This window comes from Geotrypetes seraphini, chromosome 10, assembly GCF_902459505.1.
Source record: "Geotrypetes seraphini chromosome 10, aGeoSer1.1, whole genome shotgun sequence".
In the NCBI taxonomy this organism is placed as follows: Eukaryota; Metazoa; Chordata; class Amphibia; order Gymnophiona; family Dermophiidae; genus Geotrypetes; species Geotrypetes seraphini.
In genome coordinates, this window is record NC_047093.1 from 48,347,170 (window position 1) to 48,365,435 (window position 18,266).

The window sequence follows — 18,266 nt, forward strand, 5'->3', positions numbered from 1 at the left end:
GAAACTGAAGGGAGATAGGTTCAAAACAAATGCAAGGAAGTTTTCTTTCACCCAAAGGGTCGTGGACACATGGAATGCGCTACCGGAGGAAGTGATCAGGCAGAGTACGGTACAGGGATTCAAACAGGGATTGGACGGATTCCTGAGGGATAAAGGGATCGTGGGATACTGAGAGAGATGCTGGGATGTAACACAGGTATAGAAAGCTAACCAGGTAATAAGTATAGAAACCCAACAGGTCGTGCATGTGCAAGACCGGAGGGTTAGGACTACGATGGGAAGATAGGACTTAAATGAGAAACCAAGGTGGCAAGGGAGCCCCTTCTGGTGATGCAGACAGGTCGTGACCTATTTGGGCCGCCGCGGGAGCGGACTGCCGGGCAGGATGGACCTATGGTCTGACCCGGCGGAGGCACTGCTTATGTTCTTATGTTCAATTTAGAACAGTTACATGTCATCTACAAATTTGATTGCTTCATAAATGATCTGGAAAAGGAAAAAAAAACCAACTTAAAAAAGACTGTGTAAACTTATCCATGTGGGTGCTAGATAGTTTTTGACAATATAGAATTAAGGCAATTCTTTTGCTTAACCCATGTTGGCTCTGTCTCAATCATATCTAGTTGCATGGCCACTAATCTTGTTTTTTTCAAAACATCTACCTATACCAGTCAGGCTTTCAGGATATCCTCAATGAATATTCATGAGAGATGTCTGTGCAAGTTTCAAATGAATATTTATTGTGAATATCCTGAAAACCTGACCAACTTGGAGGGGGTTCCCCTGGGACAGGTCTGGGAACCACCGATTTTAATAAATTTACTAAGTTGTAGTAGGTCTGCAATTTTATTCACGACTCTTGTATGTATGCCATCTGTCCCCGGTGATTGTTTTTTTCAATTTGTTCCATTACCCAGTTAGCTTTTCTGCTTTGTCTTGTCCTCTCTGTATTTATATCCCTCCATTAATCAACAGTCCAACAGCCTCCCCTTCGGAGGTTTTTTGTCTTGCATTGCATGTACTTGAAAAGCCCTATTTCATATGGCTCTGATGCCACGTACTTCCTGCTGGTACATACTGTACTACCATCAGATTTTACACCATATACTCATTACTAGAACACAAGCACCCCTCCCACACATATGTCAATTATCAGCACTCATGCCTGATGAATGAAAGGTAGGTACCAATGAAACACCAGTATAGGCACTGTCCATAATCACAAAGAACCCATTTCATTACAGTTCTAAAACTTTTATTAGAAGTCTGCCCCCACCTAAGTTTTCACATTTATACAGACAAACTGACAAGGTTTGTACAGTCAGATTTCTTCCATTATGCTGCAGTTGTTGGAAGGTGTAATATACTCGCAGAATTTGCAGCAGAGCAAAACAAGAAAGCCATATTAGTGAGAGCTATCTCCAAACATTTCATGGATTGAAATTACTGGTAGGATCTCTCTCAACACACAGATGGTATGAACATGTACTTTTTCCCCTCCCACCCTATTCCACTTGTCTCAAAGAGCTGTCAAACATACATGTATTCTACTATATGCAAATATAAGGTTGCATGGTATGATCAAGGGAGGAAGGCCTGACTCTGCAGAAAAACTTAATCTAAATATAAAAAAGGGGTGCAAAAGAACATTTAAAGTGCAAAGTCTTTTCCTTAGTTCTGAAAAGGGGCCATCACCCCTATTATCACCTATTTGTTATATCCCTGAGATTTAACTCTCACCAATGCAAAGCCAACTTATGCCACAGCGGCTCTTCAAATCTCCAACCTTAAGTAAACTCTACAAAAGTCCTTTAACCTGCATTTAGGGATAGGGATTACTGCAGCCATAGGGAAAACAATGCTTCAAAATAGGTCATTTCCATGATTTCTCAGTTTTCTCTCAATACACAGGGCAGATCAGACTAGATTAAAAAACAAAACAAAAAAAAACCCAAACCCTGCCATACCTGTCAGAGCTACATTAAAGCTATGCATCTGGTTTTATTAAAACATAAATAAAGAAGCACTACACACTGGTACTCACATAGGTTTCTAGAAATTACCAGAAATAAATACTAAATGTGCAATTAGGTAATAGAACGTAGAAATGTTCTAAAAGGAATGCTAAACTTGACCAGTACTGCTTCCAGCTTCATCCCTTTCTCAAGTGCCTCATCCATTTTCTGTCTGTCTCAGATTCTCAAGTTTACATCGGAACTCTTCTGACAGCCCTGTCCTAACACAAATTACATTTGACTAGCACCCTATTCTTCTAATTGTATACATATGCTAAAGAGGTGAGGGGTCATCTACCTCTCTTCTTATGCAGAATGAGGAAAGCAGACAGGAGGCCCGAGGGTACCTTGTCCTTTCCATGTTAGCTAGTCAAGCATATATATTGCTTCCATTAGCAGACTTGTGTTATCTTCTATGAAAAGTCTAATACTGTGTGGTCCCATCTCTCTCTCCCCTAATATTTCACTGCCCTCTTAACTAATCAGGGAGGTGACCAACTTGCCAGCCACTACTTTTTTGGAGGGGGGGAGGGTAGCGAATAGGGAAGTGACTAAGAATGGAATGTGAACTTATTATAAACAAAAAAAAAGTGTAAACATTAACATATATAATAAATAAGTTAGATCAGGCTACCTACTCTTCACATCCACCACTGGAATCAATGCCTGGGGTCAAATAAATAGATAAGAGGACTTATACAGGCAATATCCCTGTATAATCATGCAGCTGTTGCACCTAACACCAGGAGTCAGCAATGCACAAAACTGGATTTTAACAGCTTGGGGGCATTACTCCAACTTCCTATGGCCCATCCAGTTGTTGGTTTCAGCAAAGGATTATCCCAATAGCCCTTACTCGGGGCCCAGGTTCCACAGCCTGGCTCAGGTCCTTTAGTGTTTAGCACATTCACAGAATGATAAGACTTCACTCTAAAATCCAGTCTATAGCTTCTTTCACCATCATCGGGACTGCACCCCCAAGGTAATCTTCAAGTTCTCATATACCACATAGCTGATGCTGACAGCAGGAATAACCTTCATGAAGTTGGGTGCCAAACCCCGATAAAGACCAAAAGCGCCCTCTGTGTTCAGGATCTGTTTGAAGAGTCCCATCATCGTCGTCTGCGGCGAGCCCTCTATCGATGCTAAACCAGAAATAAAAAGTTAGAAACTTTGAAAATGCATGCGACAGCCTAGCTACTGATGGCATATTTCATATAAGTTATTAACTTACCTTGAGCCTGCATACGTGTCCTTACTAGTGCTAGTGGGTAACTAGCCAGTTGTCCACAGGTGCTTGAGATGGTGCCACAGGCCAGGAGAACAAAAACTCCAGGGTCAGCACTGTTAATGGCATAGCGCTGCAACCAGGCATTCTTTAATGTCTGAAAAAAACAAACAAACAGTAAACTAAATGTTAAGAGTAGAAGTCCCACACAAGCGGCCACTAGATCCAGAAGAACATGCTGGTGCAGAGCGGGAAAAGCAAATAAGCACAGCAAGGGTCTCAGCAATTTCTCAGAAGAACATGCAACAATTGCGGCTGGTGCAAAATGCAGCGGTCAAGCTGATTTTTGGGTTAAAGAAATATGACTATGTGACACCCCTTTACCAGGCATTGCATTGGTTACCAGTGGAGGCGCATGTGAAATTCAAACTCGGTTGCTTTTGTTTTAAGGCTCTATTTGGTTTGACTCCCAAATATATATAGGAGCTTTTTTTCTTTTACAACTAATAAACATAAAAGAAGCTCACATTTGAATTTTGTTCCCTCGCCTGTTAAAGGATGTAAACTTGAAAAACATCATCAGCATCTTCTTTCATACCAGGCAGCAGCATGGGGTAAAGAGTTAGATCAACTGCTTATGCTTACGAAATTTATAGGGAATTTAGAAAACAATCTGTTTTTGAAATATTTAGGTAGTTAATTTGTAAAAATTTTTATTATGCAATAATCAGATCTTTTAGGGCTTTTTACACATTGGTTTTAACTTTCTAATTCTCTTCAATTCTATTGTATTTTAAATGATGTATTTGTAAATGATGTAAACTGCATAGAACTTCACGGCTTTGCGGTATATAAATAAATTGTTATGTCCTAGAACCTAGCAATTTGCTCTTTTCTGAGAAAATCTCAACTGAGCCTTTCACAGCATGGAAACAACAGCAGCAACAAGAACCATAAAACTACACGTAAATGAAGCATAGTACTCTTACCTCATATACAGCTAAATCAATGCCAGCATATGGAATGATTCCTAACATGTTGGGGACGTATCCTTTATAAAATGCCGTCACCCCTTCTTTGAAAAGGATTTTCTTGCCACAGTCTAGCATGCCAGAATACTGCCCTGTCTTCCGCAGTGCCATGCGAGTCTTCAAGACCTAACATCAGTGTAACACAACACTTCCATTAGACTGATCTTCAAAATGCAGAACAAAACACAGCAAAAAGGCACAATAAACCATACCCAGCTCACAAAAAGCAAATCTGTCTAAAACCGTTTCTAAAAAAAAAAGGTGCATAAATAAAATGCATAATTTATGTTTTTGTCCCTTTTGTTATTATCTTTTGTAGGTGATGGAGCAGGAACTTTGATTGTTATAGCTGTTTCTAATAGCATATTCTTGGCTGAGATTTTAGTTGATTGTAACTGATCTGGATCTATTTGGATGGGGCTGCGTATAAACTGAACTGTAATGTAATGTAATATAATGTAACTGTGGACAACCTAGAGTACCAGGAAGTACTTGGCAGAACCTACTGATTTTTTTTATATTATATGCACAGCACACATAATGGAAGCACTATACAGTTTGTGAAAAACTGTTATAGAATCTTTTTTGGACAAATGACATATGTGCGATATGTTCCATATAAGAGAAGTCAACTCCTGAGGCAGGCAGTTGGTCGTTCTGCTAAAACACAGCTCCATGTCGAGTCATTTTTATGTATCATTGAATAAACCCGGTTTGACATTATAAGATGGATTATCTTGGACCCTTTTCTTTTGTTTGGCTTCTGAACATAAATAGCGAAACCACCATCTCATCAGTAATTTCCAGTAATTTCTGTTTGATACTGAGAGAGATTTATGGTACTTACTGGCAAATCGAGGTAAGAGGAGGAGAAAAGATGAAGCAACTGGCAACACATTTCCTCTCTCAGGGAGTGTCAGTTAAACCAGGTTTATTCATCCCTGAGAAAGGAAATGTGTTGCCAGTTACTTCGTCTTTTCTCCTTCTCTTACCTCGATTTGCCAGTAGGTAACATAAATCTCTCTCGGTATCAAACGGAAATTCCTGGAAGTTACTGATGAGATGGTGGTTTTGTTATTTATGTTCAGAAACCAAACAAAAAATGAGGGTCCAAGATGGTAAAATTATGGTATTACCTGTTAATTTTCTTTCCTTTAGAAGCAGCAGATGAATCCAGAGACTAGTGGGTATAGCTCACATCGACCAGCAGGTGGAGATAGAGAACTGATTAACAGTTGGCCTTAAAGCCTGGTGTTCCTCCTGTTGATTCAGTTATGCACTTTGCCCAAGCATCCCGAAAGGAGAATGAGCATCCACAAAACTTAATTCCAGTAGAAAATGTGCCACTCAGCAATGAAATAATACACTTACCAACCATATCCCAACTAAACCAACAAACAACCACCCTACACACCGATAGTGCACTTGGGGAGGGGCTCTGGATTCATCTGCTGCTTCTAAAGGAAAGAAAATTAACAGGTAATACCATAATTTTACCTTCTATAGCAAAGCAGCAGATGAATCCAGAGACTAGTGGGATGTAGCAAAGCAAACTCAAACCGGGTGGGACGCCAATGCCGCCTCCGCCAGCACTGCAGCGCCAAAACTTGCCTCCGAACGGGCCGCTACGTCTAAACGATAATGCTTCGAAAAGGTATTTCCCGACGACCAAGTGGCCGCCCGGCAAATGTCCTCCAAAGACATCCCCCCGGACTCCGCCCAAGACGTAGCCAAAGCCCGAGTAGAATGAGCATGAAGGTGCTCCGGGACTTTCTTCCTTGTCAACACATAAGCCGAAGCAATAGTTTATTTGACCCAACGCGCAATGGACGCCTTAGACGCCGCCATCCCCTTGTTTTTGCCCGCGAATAACACGAAGAGATGGTCCGACCTACGAAAATCATTTGTCACCCCCAAATAATGGAGAAGCATACGTCGTACATCCAGTAGATGCAAAGACAAAAATCGTTTTCCCCAATCTTCCTTCCGGAAGGATGGGAGGAATAAACACTGGTTTACATGAAAGGAAGAAATAACCTTAGGCAGGAAGGACGGCACCGTCCGCACCGACACCCCAGTTTCCGAAAAACGTAAAAAGGGTTCTCTGCAAGAAAGCGCCTGTAGTTCCGATACTCGCCTTGCTGAAGCCATCACAACCAAAAACACTGTTTTCAGCGTGACATCTTTCAACGTGGCCGCTGACAGGGGCTCAAAAGGTGCCCCCTGCAACTTCCCAAGGACGAGCTTAAGACTCCATGTTGGACAAATTCGCTTCACCGGCGGGCGGATATGGTGAACCCCCTTGAGGAAAAGGACCACGTCTGGCTGTGAAGCAAGCGGCGAGCGAGCCACCCGGCCCCTGTAACAGGCAATAGCCGCCACCTGAACTTTCAAAGAGTTATAGGCTAACCCTTTCTCTACGCCCTCCTGCAGAAAAGCCAGAATAGCCGGCAGAGATGCATGGAAGGGCGCAATCCCCTGGCGGCCGCACCATGCATCAAAAATCTTCCAGACTCTCGCATAGGAGGCCGAAGTCGAAATTTTCTTAGCTTTCAGAAGCGTGGCAATCACCTGTTCTGAATAGCCCTTCTTTTTTAGCCTTGACCGCTCAATAGCCAGGCCGTGAGACCAAAGCGGGCCGGATCTTCCATCAAGATTGGACCCTGAGTTAGTAAGTCCGGAGTTACCTGGAACGTTACCCGCTCGCCTACAGAAAGCTGAATCAGATCTGCGTACCACGGCCGACGCGGCCAATCCGGAGCCACCAGGATCACTCTGCCTGGAAAAAGAGCTATGCGTTGCAACACCCTACCTATCATGGGCCACGGCGGGAACACATACAGAAGGGACTTCGGAGGCCAAGGGAGAGCTAACGCGTCCACCCCCTCCGAGCCCTTCTCCTTGCGTCTGCTGAAGAACCGAGGCAACTTCGCATTGCGGGATGAGGCCATGAGATCCAACTCTGGCAACCCCCAACGACGGACTAGCACGCCGAATGCTCGAGCCGACAACTCCCACTCGCCCGGATCTAGAAGATTCCTGCTGAGGAAGTCCGCTTGCACGTTTTCGTGACCTGCAATGTGTGCCGCCGACAGAAGCGGAACATGCCCTTCTGCCCACCGAAACAACCTCCTTGCCTCTTCGGCCAACTGCGGACTCCGGGTGCCCCCCTGACGATTGACATATGCGACCGCCGTGACACTGTCCGAAAAGATCCTGGTCGGCCTGTCCTGAATCAGGGACTGAAAAGCCCGCAGCGCCAGCCCGATCGCTTTTAATTCCAGCAAATTGATGGGCCACTGGGCTTCCTCTAAGGACCACACCCCCTGCACCGAGGCTTGCTGGCAATGGGCCCCCCAGCCCCGCAGACTGGCATCCGTTGTCACCACCACCCAATCCGGCGTGGCCAACGGCATGCCCCGCCACAGATGCAACTCGTGTAGCCACCACTGCATGCTGCGAGCCGCCCGAGGACTCCATTGGAGACGCAAATTGTAGTCCAGAGAAGCTGGGGACCAGCGAGAGAGAAGAGACTGTTGTAAGGGTCTCATGTGGCACCGAGCCCAGGGGACCACCTCCAGAGTCGCTACCATGGAGCCCAGAACCTGTACATAATCCCAAACCCGAGGCCTGGGTGACCCGAGAAGAAGGCGAATCTGAGCCTGCAATTTCTCCCCCCGGTCTCGGGGTAGAAATACTTTCCCCAGAGCAGTGTCGAACCTGACCCCCAGATGCACCAAAGACTGCGACGGGGACAGAAAACTCTTGGGAAAGTTGACGATCCATCCCAACGACTGAAGGAGAGAGATTACTCTCTGAGTTACCGACAAACTCTCCTGTCTGGACGAGGCGCGGATCAACCAGTCGTCTAAGTAAGGGTGTACCCGAATCCCTTCCTTGCGTAGAAAGGCTGCTACCACCACCATGACTTTGGAAAAGGTGCGGGGAGCCATTGCCAGGCCAAAGGGCATTGCCCGAAACTGAAAATGCTGGCCAAGAATCGCAAACCGCAGATACCGCTGATGCGGAGGCCAGATCGGGATATGGAGGTACGCCTCCTTGAGATCTAGGGACGTGAGGAACTCTCCCGGTCGTACAGCCGCAATAACCGAGCGTACCGTCTCCATCCGGAAATGGCGAACACTGAGAAATCTGTTGACCACTTTGAGATCCAACACCGGTCTGAATGACCCCCCCTTCTTTGGTACAATGAAGTAAAGAGAATATATCCCGCGGCCTACCTCTTCCGGGGGCACTGGTATCACCGCCCCTAGGTCGAGCAGCACCTGAAGAGTCATGCGGACCGCGTTTCCCTTGGCCGCCCCATTGCACGGGGACACCAAGAAAGAATCTACGACGGGAGAGGCGAATTCCAACTTGTACCCTTCTTGAATAATGTCCAACACCCACTGATCTGACGTGATAGTGGCCCACTCCGCCCGGAACGCCGAAAGCCGTCCCCCTAAGGGAAAGGCGGAGGGAGCCAAGCCCCCGTCATTGTGGAGTGCGATTTGCTGGGGTACGCGTTGGCTGACCTGAAGAGGGTTTCGCCGTACGAAAGGAACTCCTCTGCTGAAACCTAGGTCTCGAAGCAGAGAAAGAACCAGCTGCAGATCTGAAGAAAGGTTTGCCAGACCTGGATCGCCTAACATCCCTGAAGCGCGGTCTAGACGATGAGGACCTCACCGGGGGCCTAGCCCTATCCTCCGGTAAACGCTGTGTTTTGGTATCCCCAAAATCCTTCACCAATTTATCTAAATCTGCTCCAAACAATAAACCCCCTTTAAAAGGGAGTCTCACCAGCCGAAGCTTGGATGCAGCATCTGCCGCCCAATGACGGAGCCATAAGGACCTGCGCGAGACCACCGAAAGAGACATCTGTTTCGCAGACGCCCGAATAATGTCATATAAGGAGTCTGCCAAATAAGCCAAGCCTGACTCCAAATCAGCCATCTCCGAAGGGACAGAACCCCCAGCCTCCATTAAATTATCGGTCATCCCTTGCGCCCACTGCAGACATGCTCTCGCCGCATAAGAGCTGCAAATAGCGGCCTGTAAGGTAACCGCAGCTACTTCAAAGGACATTTTTAGGGAAGATTCAATCTTCCTATCCTGCGCATCCTTTAGGGTAACCCCCCCTTCCACCGGCAAGGTAGTCTTTTTAGTAACCGCTGCCACCAAAGCGTCCACCCTAGGTAACCTAAACTTCTCAAGTTCGGTCGGGTCAACCGGATACAAGAGCCGCATGGCTTTTGCCACTCGTAAACTGGCCTCCGGCGTATCCCATTGCGCCGAGATCAGCTCCTGCATGGCTTCATGCACCGGAAAGGACTTCGGTGGCCTACGTGTACCTGCCATCAGGGGGTTACCTGACACTTTAGCATCTTCCTGAGAAATATGCAAACTCTGCAATGCTTTAGAAATCAAGGACGCAAGTTCTTCTCTATGAAACAAACGGAGAGCGGAAGGGTCATCAACTTCCCTACCCGTGGGATCCTCTGCATCCCAATCTAAGACCTCACCTTCCTCCAAAGATTCCGGAAGGGAGAAAGGGGATAATGGAAGATTCCCTTCTACGTCCGCGGTCGCGAGTCTGCGTTTCTTTGCGCCCTGCGACCGCCCGGGTGACCCCATTGCCCCCGAAGTGGGTCTGGCAGAATTGCTATTCAACTCAGCAGAGGTAGAGGGCACCAAAACGGCCAGCCCGGCCACCGGCAGGGCCGGCTGCGAGCCCTGTAACATAAATGCCCGGTGCAACAGCATCACAAATTCAGGCGAAAATGAGCCCCACTTAAGGGCCGCTAAACTGCCCTGCTCCGTGCCGAGGAGGGGAACCACGCCTTCTTCCAGCGCTCCCGAGTCCCCCACCACTGCAGACCTCCCCTCAGCCGCGGATGAGCCCTGCAGCAACCCCGAGTCGACCTCGAGCGGCGGGGACATCGAGCGAGCCTCCCTTACCCGGGAAATGGCCGCATCACACGCCTGCATAAAGGCATCGTCTGCCGGTGCGTTTACACGCCCGACAGAGCAAAGGCCCGACAGCGTCCTGCGCTTACCACAGCGCGAACACTGCTGACCTGCCTCTGTAGCCATCCCTCGATTCGGCACCAAAACAAAACGTGCTATGTCTTTTTTTTTTTTTTCACACGCGGAGAACGCCGCCGAACGCCGACTCCGCCCACCAACAAGCCCGGCACCCGGGAACGCGACCAAGCACCACGCTGAGTAAGTAAACTTACTCACCCAATTTCATAGCCGCTCCACCCGAAGCCAGGTTATCGTTGGTAAATGCACTGGAAGCCGATTGCAAACCCTGCACGGCTCAGCACAAGCAGGAAGTCGGCCCCCCTTTTTTTTTTTTTTTTATACTGGAATGAAGAAAGCCAGCACAGCACTCCTGCAGCGTCTAAAGAAACCCCTCAATCCAACGGAGGGGAGGGTGGATAAGGGACCTGGGAGGGCCCAGGTGTACCTCCCAAAGCCGGCACCGCTCAGCCAGGCACCCCTGACCTACTGAAGAGAGCTAGTCTCAACAGAGGAATCTCAACAGGACACCAATCTATCCGGCAGCAGCCAGAATCCAGGAGCTAGAGAGGTAGCTCAACCCCTGCTGGGAGATAGAGCAAAACTGAATCAACAGGAGGAACACCAGGCTTTAAGGCCAACTGTTAATCAGTTCTCTATCTCCACCTGCTGGTCGATGTGAGCTATACCCACTAGTCTCTGGATTCATCTGCTGCTTTGCTATGGAAAATCCAGTTCATAATGTTAAAACTATTTTTCTTATACCAAGTGCATGTCACCTTCAAACACCACTGTTGGCATTGTTTCCCTATCAGCTTAAGCCTCAGGTCTATCAGAACACCCACCTCCATTGGATATATGCTGCTTTGTGCAATGGCTCCTGCCAGAGATCCAGCCACAAGCCTCTCGTGGATTCGCAGTGTCTCTTGGTCACTGCCCATAAGCCGCTTTATCTGTTTTAGAAAAAGAAAATTGTTAGCCAACAATGGATCACCATCACCTTGATCATCCTTACCCTCCACGAACATTCCTATTGCAATCCCCAACCATACCTGCTCATAAGCCATGAATTTCATGGCAGACTCTGGTGCAATTTTCAGGACGTTAATGCCATTTCCACGCCAAAGTGATTTGAAGCCACCTTCTCGGATCATCTGGGTAAAGCCACCAACAATATACATCTTGTTATTGCGGGAAGCATGTACCTGAAAGTGGGAAGAACTATAATGAATTATAGGCCAATAAAGAGAGCCATTCCAGGACAAAGTGCATCTCTTATGTATTTCACAAATTATGTTGGGTATTTAAGTACATTCTTTTTTAAGATCCAAGAAGTGTATAAACATATCTTTCTGTTCTAAAGTCTAAATGTCAAAGAACAGCCGCATCATTGTCCTGTAAACAGTAGAATGTGGGTAAAAGTAGAGAGAGCGCCATCTCCAGGATTCATTCAAACCGACCTTTCCCCTATTTTAAGAAAATTATCCACCTTATTACAGCAGTTAGGCAATTAAACAGCATTTCACAATCCTCCCAGCCCGTCACCTATCAGGCTAATCTGTACATTGTGAAACCATGTCACAATCCAATTCCAAAAAATATGCGACTCACACTGAAAGGACATTTATTTGCACTCTGTTCTGAAGCCAACATGAACACCTTCAAGATGACCTTTGTTTTGAGTAACCAAGGAGTATTTTATAAAGGGAGGATATTTTATTATGTTTCAAAGACTTAAAATTCTATAGCATTCTAAAACTGCTACAGGATATTAGCAGGTATATTTATTTGGCAATGCCTTCACTGCATGAAAAAAGCCCTAAAAATATACAGTAGACTCTCAGTTAAGCAGGGCTCTCACCCAACCGGCAAAAAAAATCAGCAGAGGAAAAATTAAATGTCCCCTGAAGCAACAGAAGCAACATCCTGAGCTGCAAATTCTCCACCCCCCCCCCCCCCCCCGGTGTAGTGGCAGTCCTGAGCTGCCAACCCCACCTCCCTCCCAATCTGAAGCACTAGTATGGCTGTGTCCTGAGCCACAAATCCTCCTTCCCCCCTTACCCAAGCAGCTACGAAACCCCCTCCCTCTCACCCCGAAGCATCAGAACGGCAGTGACCCTAAGCCGCAAAGCCCTCCTACCTCAAGCCCCTTAGTAGCAGAAGCAAGCAGTAGTCCTGAGCCACTAACTCCCTCGCTCTCTCTTCCTTACCCAAAGTGCAGCAGGAAGCAGCCTCATCTGTCGTGTCACTTCTAATGTGTCAGATGAAAGGCCCTGCTCAGGACTGCTGCATACTTCTCTCACTAAGGGGTTTGAGGAAGGAGGGCTTTGCAGATTAGGACTGCTGCTGCACTGGTGCTTCGGGGAGGGGGAAGAACAAGTTTTCTAACACTCAATTAACCAGATAAACAGTTATCCGGTATCCACCAATCCCTTTGGGTGCCAGATAGCTGAGATTCTACTATAGCAAGCAAAAAACATACCACACAGCATATGTCCAAGTATCTTCAATGCAGGGATTTCCAAAACCTTGCCCAGTGATCCCACCGCTGATCAGAATATCCAAATTTCCAATACATTCATAATCACTTCGGTACCCATAGATTGGAGGGTGGCCAACAAAATGCCATTTTTAAAAAGGGTTCTAGAAGTGACCAGGGCAATTATAAACCGGTGAGCCTGACCGTACCATTTTGTCAGGCACAGAAAACTAAGAACAAAATCACTGAACATATACATAAAAATGTATTAAAATAATACAGAGCCAACTTGGATTTAACCAAGGGAAATCTTGCCTCACCAAAATGTACATTCATGCCTTCAAGAGTAACATTGATTTTCAGAAAGCATTTAAAGTGCACCATGAAAGATCTCTGAAGAAATTAAAAGTTATGGGATAGGTGGCAGTGTCCTATTGTGAATTCAGAATAGAATAAAGAGAAAACAGAGTAGGGTTAAACGGTCGATAATCTCAATGGAAAAAGATAACAGTGGGGTCCCCAGGAATCTGTAAAGGACTGCTGCTTTTTAACATATTTATAAGTGATTTGATAACATGAAAAATGAGTGAGGTGATCAATTTTGTTGATAAAAAGTATTCAATGTTAACACACACAAGGATTGTGAGAAATTGCAAGCAGATCTTACACCACCAGGAGACTGGACATCCAATTGTCAGGTTAAATTTTACGTGAGAAAGTACAAAGTGATACAGGTAGGGAAGAGCAACCCAAAAGCAAATATATTACCTGTAGCTCTCCAAGGACAGCAAACATATATTATCACATATGGGTGATGTCATCCATAGAACCCGGTATAGATACTGCCAAGTGCATTGTCGCTTTAAATCTTTAAGTAGTGCCCATACCGCACACATATACCAGTGCCTTCCTGACATCGGCTCATTGGACCATCAGTTCAGTGACAAAGCTAAGATGACAACTAGAGGAGGTTGGCGGGTTGTGAGAATATATGCCTGCTGTCCTTTGCTTTCTCTGAGGACAAGCAGGTATTATATTCTCAAATGTGGGACTCCCAAGCTGCCAGGATCATGACTCTGGGGTTAAACATAGAATAAGCATAAGCTTGAAAGGAAAGTTGTCACTTAGGAAGCAAAAGGATTTTCCAGAACTGCTGGTCTAAACTGACCAGCTCTTTTGGAGTTTTGCTCTAAACAATAATGATGAGAGGTAAACGTATCTATTGAGGACCAAGAAGTCATTTTGCAGAGGTCCTCAAAAGAGGCAGAGCAGAAATGAGCTACTAAGGCAGCCATAGCCTTACAATGTGGCCTGTCACATGGCCTTGCAACCTGGGCCCAGCCTGAGAATACGTGAAGGAGATTTAATCCGCTAGCCAAGTGGAGATGGTTCTGTTAGGGTCCAAAGCTACAAAGAGCTGGGTGGATGTCCAATGAGTCTTAGCCCAGTCCAGATAGTATGCCACAGCATGCTTGTAGTCTAAGTTGCAGAGGGCTGCTCCTCCAGGATGGGGATGTGGTTTTGGATAGAAGATAGGCAAAAACTATGGCTTGGTTAAGGTGGAATTCTGAGACTAGTTTAGGGAGGAATTTGGTATGTGACCACACTATCACAATACAATCTTGAATATGGTGGATCTGAGAACAGTCTGAAGTTCACTCACACAGCATGTAGACGTAAGTGCTATAAGGAAAACAACTTTCAGAAGTGAGAAGAAAGATAAAAGGTAGCTCAAAAGGAGATGTCATGAGAACAGAAAGAACCACATTGAAATCCCAAGCAACAGGTAGAGGCTTGATACTAAAGGATGAACAAAGACACGTTTTCTGTCTAGATCCGAGTGGAATAGCACCGAGATGAACTCTGAGTTAGTTTTTAGACCAGCATTGGAGATCTACAGAAGGTAGTTCAGTATTGATGGAGGAGGACAGGTAATGAGTTCCAGAGAATGTAATACACATCAGAAAGAGAATCGTGTCCACTTAAAAGCAGTAACAGCACTGAGTGGAAGGTTTCCTAAACACTTCTAAGATAAATTATTTTTACTTTTCGGCTGAAGTATTTTCTATATGTTCAGAGAAAGAAACCATGCTGTCAGTTCCAATGAGCAGGGGTTGGGAAGAAGGAGGGTCCCATCGTTCTGAAGGAGTAATGTTGGAAACAGTTGAAATTTCCACAGCTTCTTGGATGAGAGCTCCAGGAGAAGTGGAAACCTTACCTGGTGGGCCAGAAAGGATAATCATGCCCCAATACTGGCAAAGTTTGAGTAGAGGTTTCGGAAGAAATACATACAAGAAACTATTTCCCCAAAGAAGAAGAAAAGCATCTGAAGAAATGTAGTTGTGAGCATAGAATTTGGAACAGAATTGTGGAAGTTTGTTGTTCTGAGGAGAAGTGAAAAGATCTATGTATAGCGTTTCCGCTGAGCGAAAACTGGATGTAAGACAGTCATGTGGAAACCATTTGCAAGGCTGAAGTCTGCTCAACTTGTCTACAAGAACATTCTGTTTCTCCAGTAAGTAAACCACCCTGAGAAGTATCCCACAAGCAGTTGCCCAAGTCAAAATTTTATGACTTCCATACAAAGAGGATGGGATCCCATTCCCCCTTGTTTGTTCAGAAAGACCATGGCATGTCTATGCAGAGAACTATCTGGCTATGTATACAGTCTTGGAAAGTTTTGAGAACGTTCCCTATCGCTTGTAACTCAAGAAGATTGATATGGAGGGTTTGATCTTGGCGAGACCACACTCCCCGAGTATGTAAATCGTCCAAATGAGCTCCGAAGCCCAACAGTTAAGAATCTATGAATAGGAGTTTTTGATGCCGAGGGGGCTGGAAAGGCAGATGATGTGGTACCATCCACCATTAGAGAGAATGACAGGTTGTTCACCCTCTCCAAGGTAGGGAGAACGAGAGGGCACTCTCTAAAATTGAAAGGGGATAGATTCCATATGAACATAAGGAAGTTCTTCTTCCATCACATACCTGCATGAGCACCTTCAGCCTGTCCAGCGGTGCTGTGCAAGTTCGAGAGACTGCACCAGCTCCTCCACCTGCTACCAAGTGTCTCCACCACATCCCAGTCTGTCTCTCTTCTACTGTGAACTCATCAGGAACAGTCAAATTCTCTCCAACATCAAAAATCTATTGAGAAATGAAAGCAAGGTTTTTAAGATCAAAACAACAAAGGTATTCTGGGACAGAGGATCCAGATTATGATAGTCAACATTCCGCTTTATTCTCATGGGAGAAAACTGTGCACCTTACACAATCTGCAGCAAGCTCATATAAGCATAGCAATATAAGCATAGCAATATAAGTTTTCTCAAATCGGGGAGGGGGGTAGTGGATACAGTGTGTCTGTCTGCACAAAACTAGAGGTTCTATAAATCACAGGAAGAGAAAACCAGAGCCAGTCTTCTTGTAGCACACAATGGAATGTAAACACCATGCTGTCCTAACTACTGAATTCTTGAGAGACCAAGAACAGCCGCATGCTATTTATAGTTGCTGCACTAACACTAAAGCTGTGCTAGGGAGAATTCTCACAGTTATCAGGTGGTAAGCAGGAAAGGAAAGGGACAAGAGAGATGCTGATGTCTAAACAGCTAGAAGTAGAGATGGGGAGCGTCCGGTGGGAATGAATTTTAGGAGGGGATTACTGGAGTAGAGAAAAGTTGGAAAAAAAACTGATGTGTACACAAAGACAGTGGTTATGCCTAAGTTTTGATGAAAAAGCTGTATACTTTAACAAGTGAGGAAAGCATGGAGAGCAACACTTAATGAATGCTTTCCAAGTCAGGGAGCTACAGGCAACATTTTTTTGATTATTCAATGGTGTGCGATAAATCGCTCAAAGACACGTACATTGTTTTTAGTCTACATTTTTATCTGTGATCCCTATATCAACCGGACCCCTGAGAAGGCGTGTTTGCCGAAACATGGACCATGTAGGGTCCGTTAGGACAATTACATTGGACTATAAACTTGGATTTATATTTGTTGTTTTTTTATAGTTTTATTATGAAGAGCGAATAATAAATCATCTTTCAGAACATCCACATATTTGAATCCAAAAAGCTAGAAGATAATTGGGTGAAACACTGTTTTTTCGCTCCCGCAATAGGGAAAAAGGCAGGAGTGGCTATATTAGTGAACACAAAATGTTTAGCTTCATTTAAAATGATAGATTTTGATCCTTTAGGGAGATGGATACGAGCGGAAATGAGAATGGGAAATAATACTTTGACTTTATTAAATATCTATGCCCCGAACTCGAATCAAAATGATTTTTTTATTAATATACAAAAATTAATACTCCCACTGGCTGCTTCTAATTTAATAGTAGCTGGAGATTTTAATGCTGTTATGGATCCTTTTTTGGATAAAAAACCAAGCAAAAATATAAAATCATTAGGGTTAGATAATTTGGTGAATACTTGTAATTTGAAAGATATATGGCGTATTCTTCATTTTAATGATCAGGAGTTCTCTTTTTGCTCACCAGTTCATAAATCTTTTTCAAGAATTGATTACATATTGGTATCAAATTCCATAGTGCAACAAGTGACACAAGCTTCCATTGATCCAATTATTTTGTCTGATCATGGAGGAGTGTGGATTACACTTACACTAGATAATAATGAATACAATAGATCATTATGGAGGTTTGATAATACATTGGTTTCAGATTCAACTTTTCTTGAAGAAATTAAGTTAAAAATTTTGGAATTTTTCCAAATAAATACCTCAGCAGATATTAATGCGGAAATCTTATGGGATGCATTTAAAGCTACTATAAGAGGTAATATTATTTCTTATTCTGCGTATATTAAAAATCAACTTATTAAACAATTTTCAGATTTGGAAAAAGAAATTAAACTGCTGGAATCCAAATTAATAGATGATTGGAATCACGAAAATTTGCAAACTTTATTAAAGGCTAAAGGCAAATATAATGAAATTTCTTCAAAAATGGCAAGGAAAGATTTGTTTTCTCTGCAAACCTTGTATTATGGAAAATCTAATAAGGCAGGAAGTTTACTTGCAAATTATCTTAAAGCAAAAAAGAGAAGAATAAAAATAAGTGCAATAAAAGATGAGAAAGGAAATATGCATAATCAAACTAATAACATTTTAAATCAATTTTTGGCTTTTTACAAAGAGTTGTATTCTTCCGAGTCTTCTATTGATAAAGTTCAAAAAGGTATGGAATTTTTAAATCTTCTTGAGGGTCCAAAGCTTCCTGATCATATAAAAAGAAGTTTAGAAGAACCTATATCATTAAAAGAATTAGAAACAGCATTGAAGTCTCTTAGAGTTGGATCCGCTCCAGGTGGGGATGGTTTTACTGTGGAATTCTATAAAACATTTCAAAATTCTTTATTACCCTATTTACTAAATTTATATCAGTTTCAACTTAATAAAGGTTGTATTAAAAGTACTATGGCAGAATCTATGGTGATTGTTTTGCCAAAGCCAAATAA

The 18,266-nt window shown here is 44.2% G+C and overlaps 1 protein-coding gene across 5 annotated transcripts in view; it reads right to left on the reverse strand.

The window, feature by feature from the left end:
• Positions 1–1,238: 1,238 nt before the first annotated feature.
• Positions 1,239–18,266, reverse strand: part of SLC25A25 (solute carrier family 25 member 25) — a 55,978-nt gene continuing 38,950 nt past the window's right edge. For all 5 annotated transcript variants that reach the window (XM_033960612.1, XM_033960614.1, XM_033960609.1 and 2 more), the window contains exons 5-10: positions 15,766–15,924; positions 11,351–11,503; positions 11,144–11,251; positions 4,233–4,400; positions 3,250–3,400; positions 1,239–3,160 (exon numbers count right to left, since the gene is read on the reverse strand). In XM_033960612.1, coding sequence (XP_033816503.1) covers positions 2,976–3,160; positions 3,250–3,400; positions 4,233–4,400; positions 11,144–11,251; positions 11,351–11,503; positions 15,766–15,924 — 924 coding nt within the window. In that variant the 3' untranslated portion in view covers positions 1,239–2,975. The remainder of the gene's footprint in view (positions 3,161–3,249; positions 3,401–4,232; positions 4,401–11,143; positions 11,252–11,350; positions 11,504–15,765; positions 15,925–18,266) is intronic.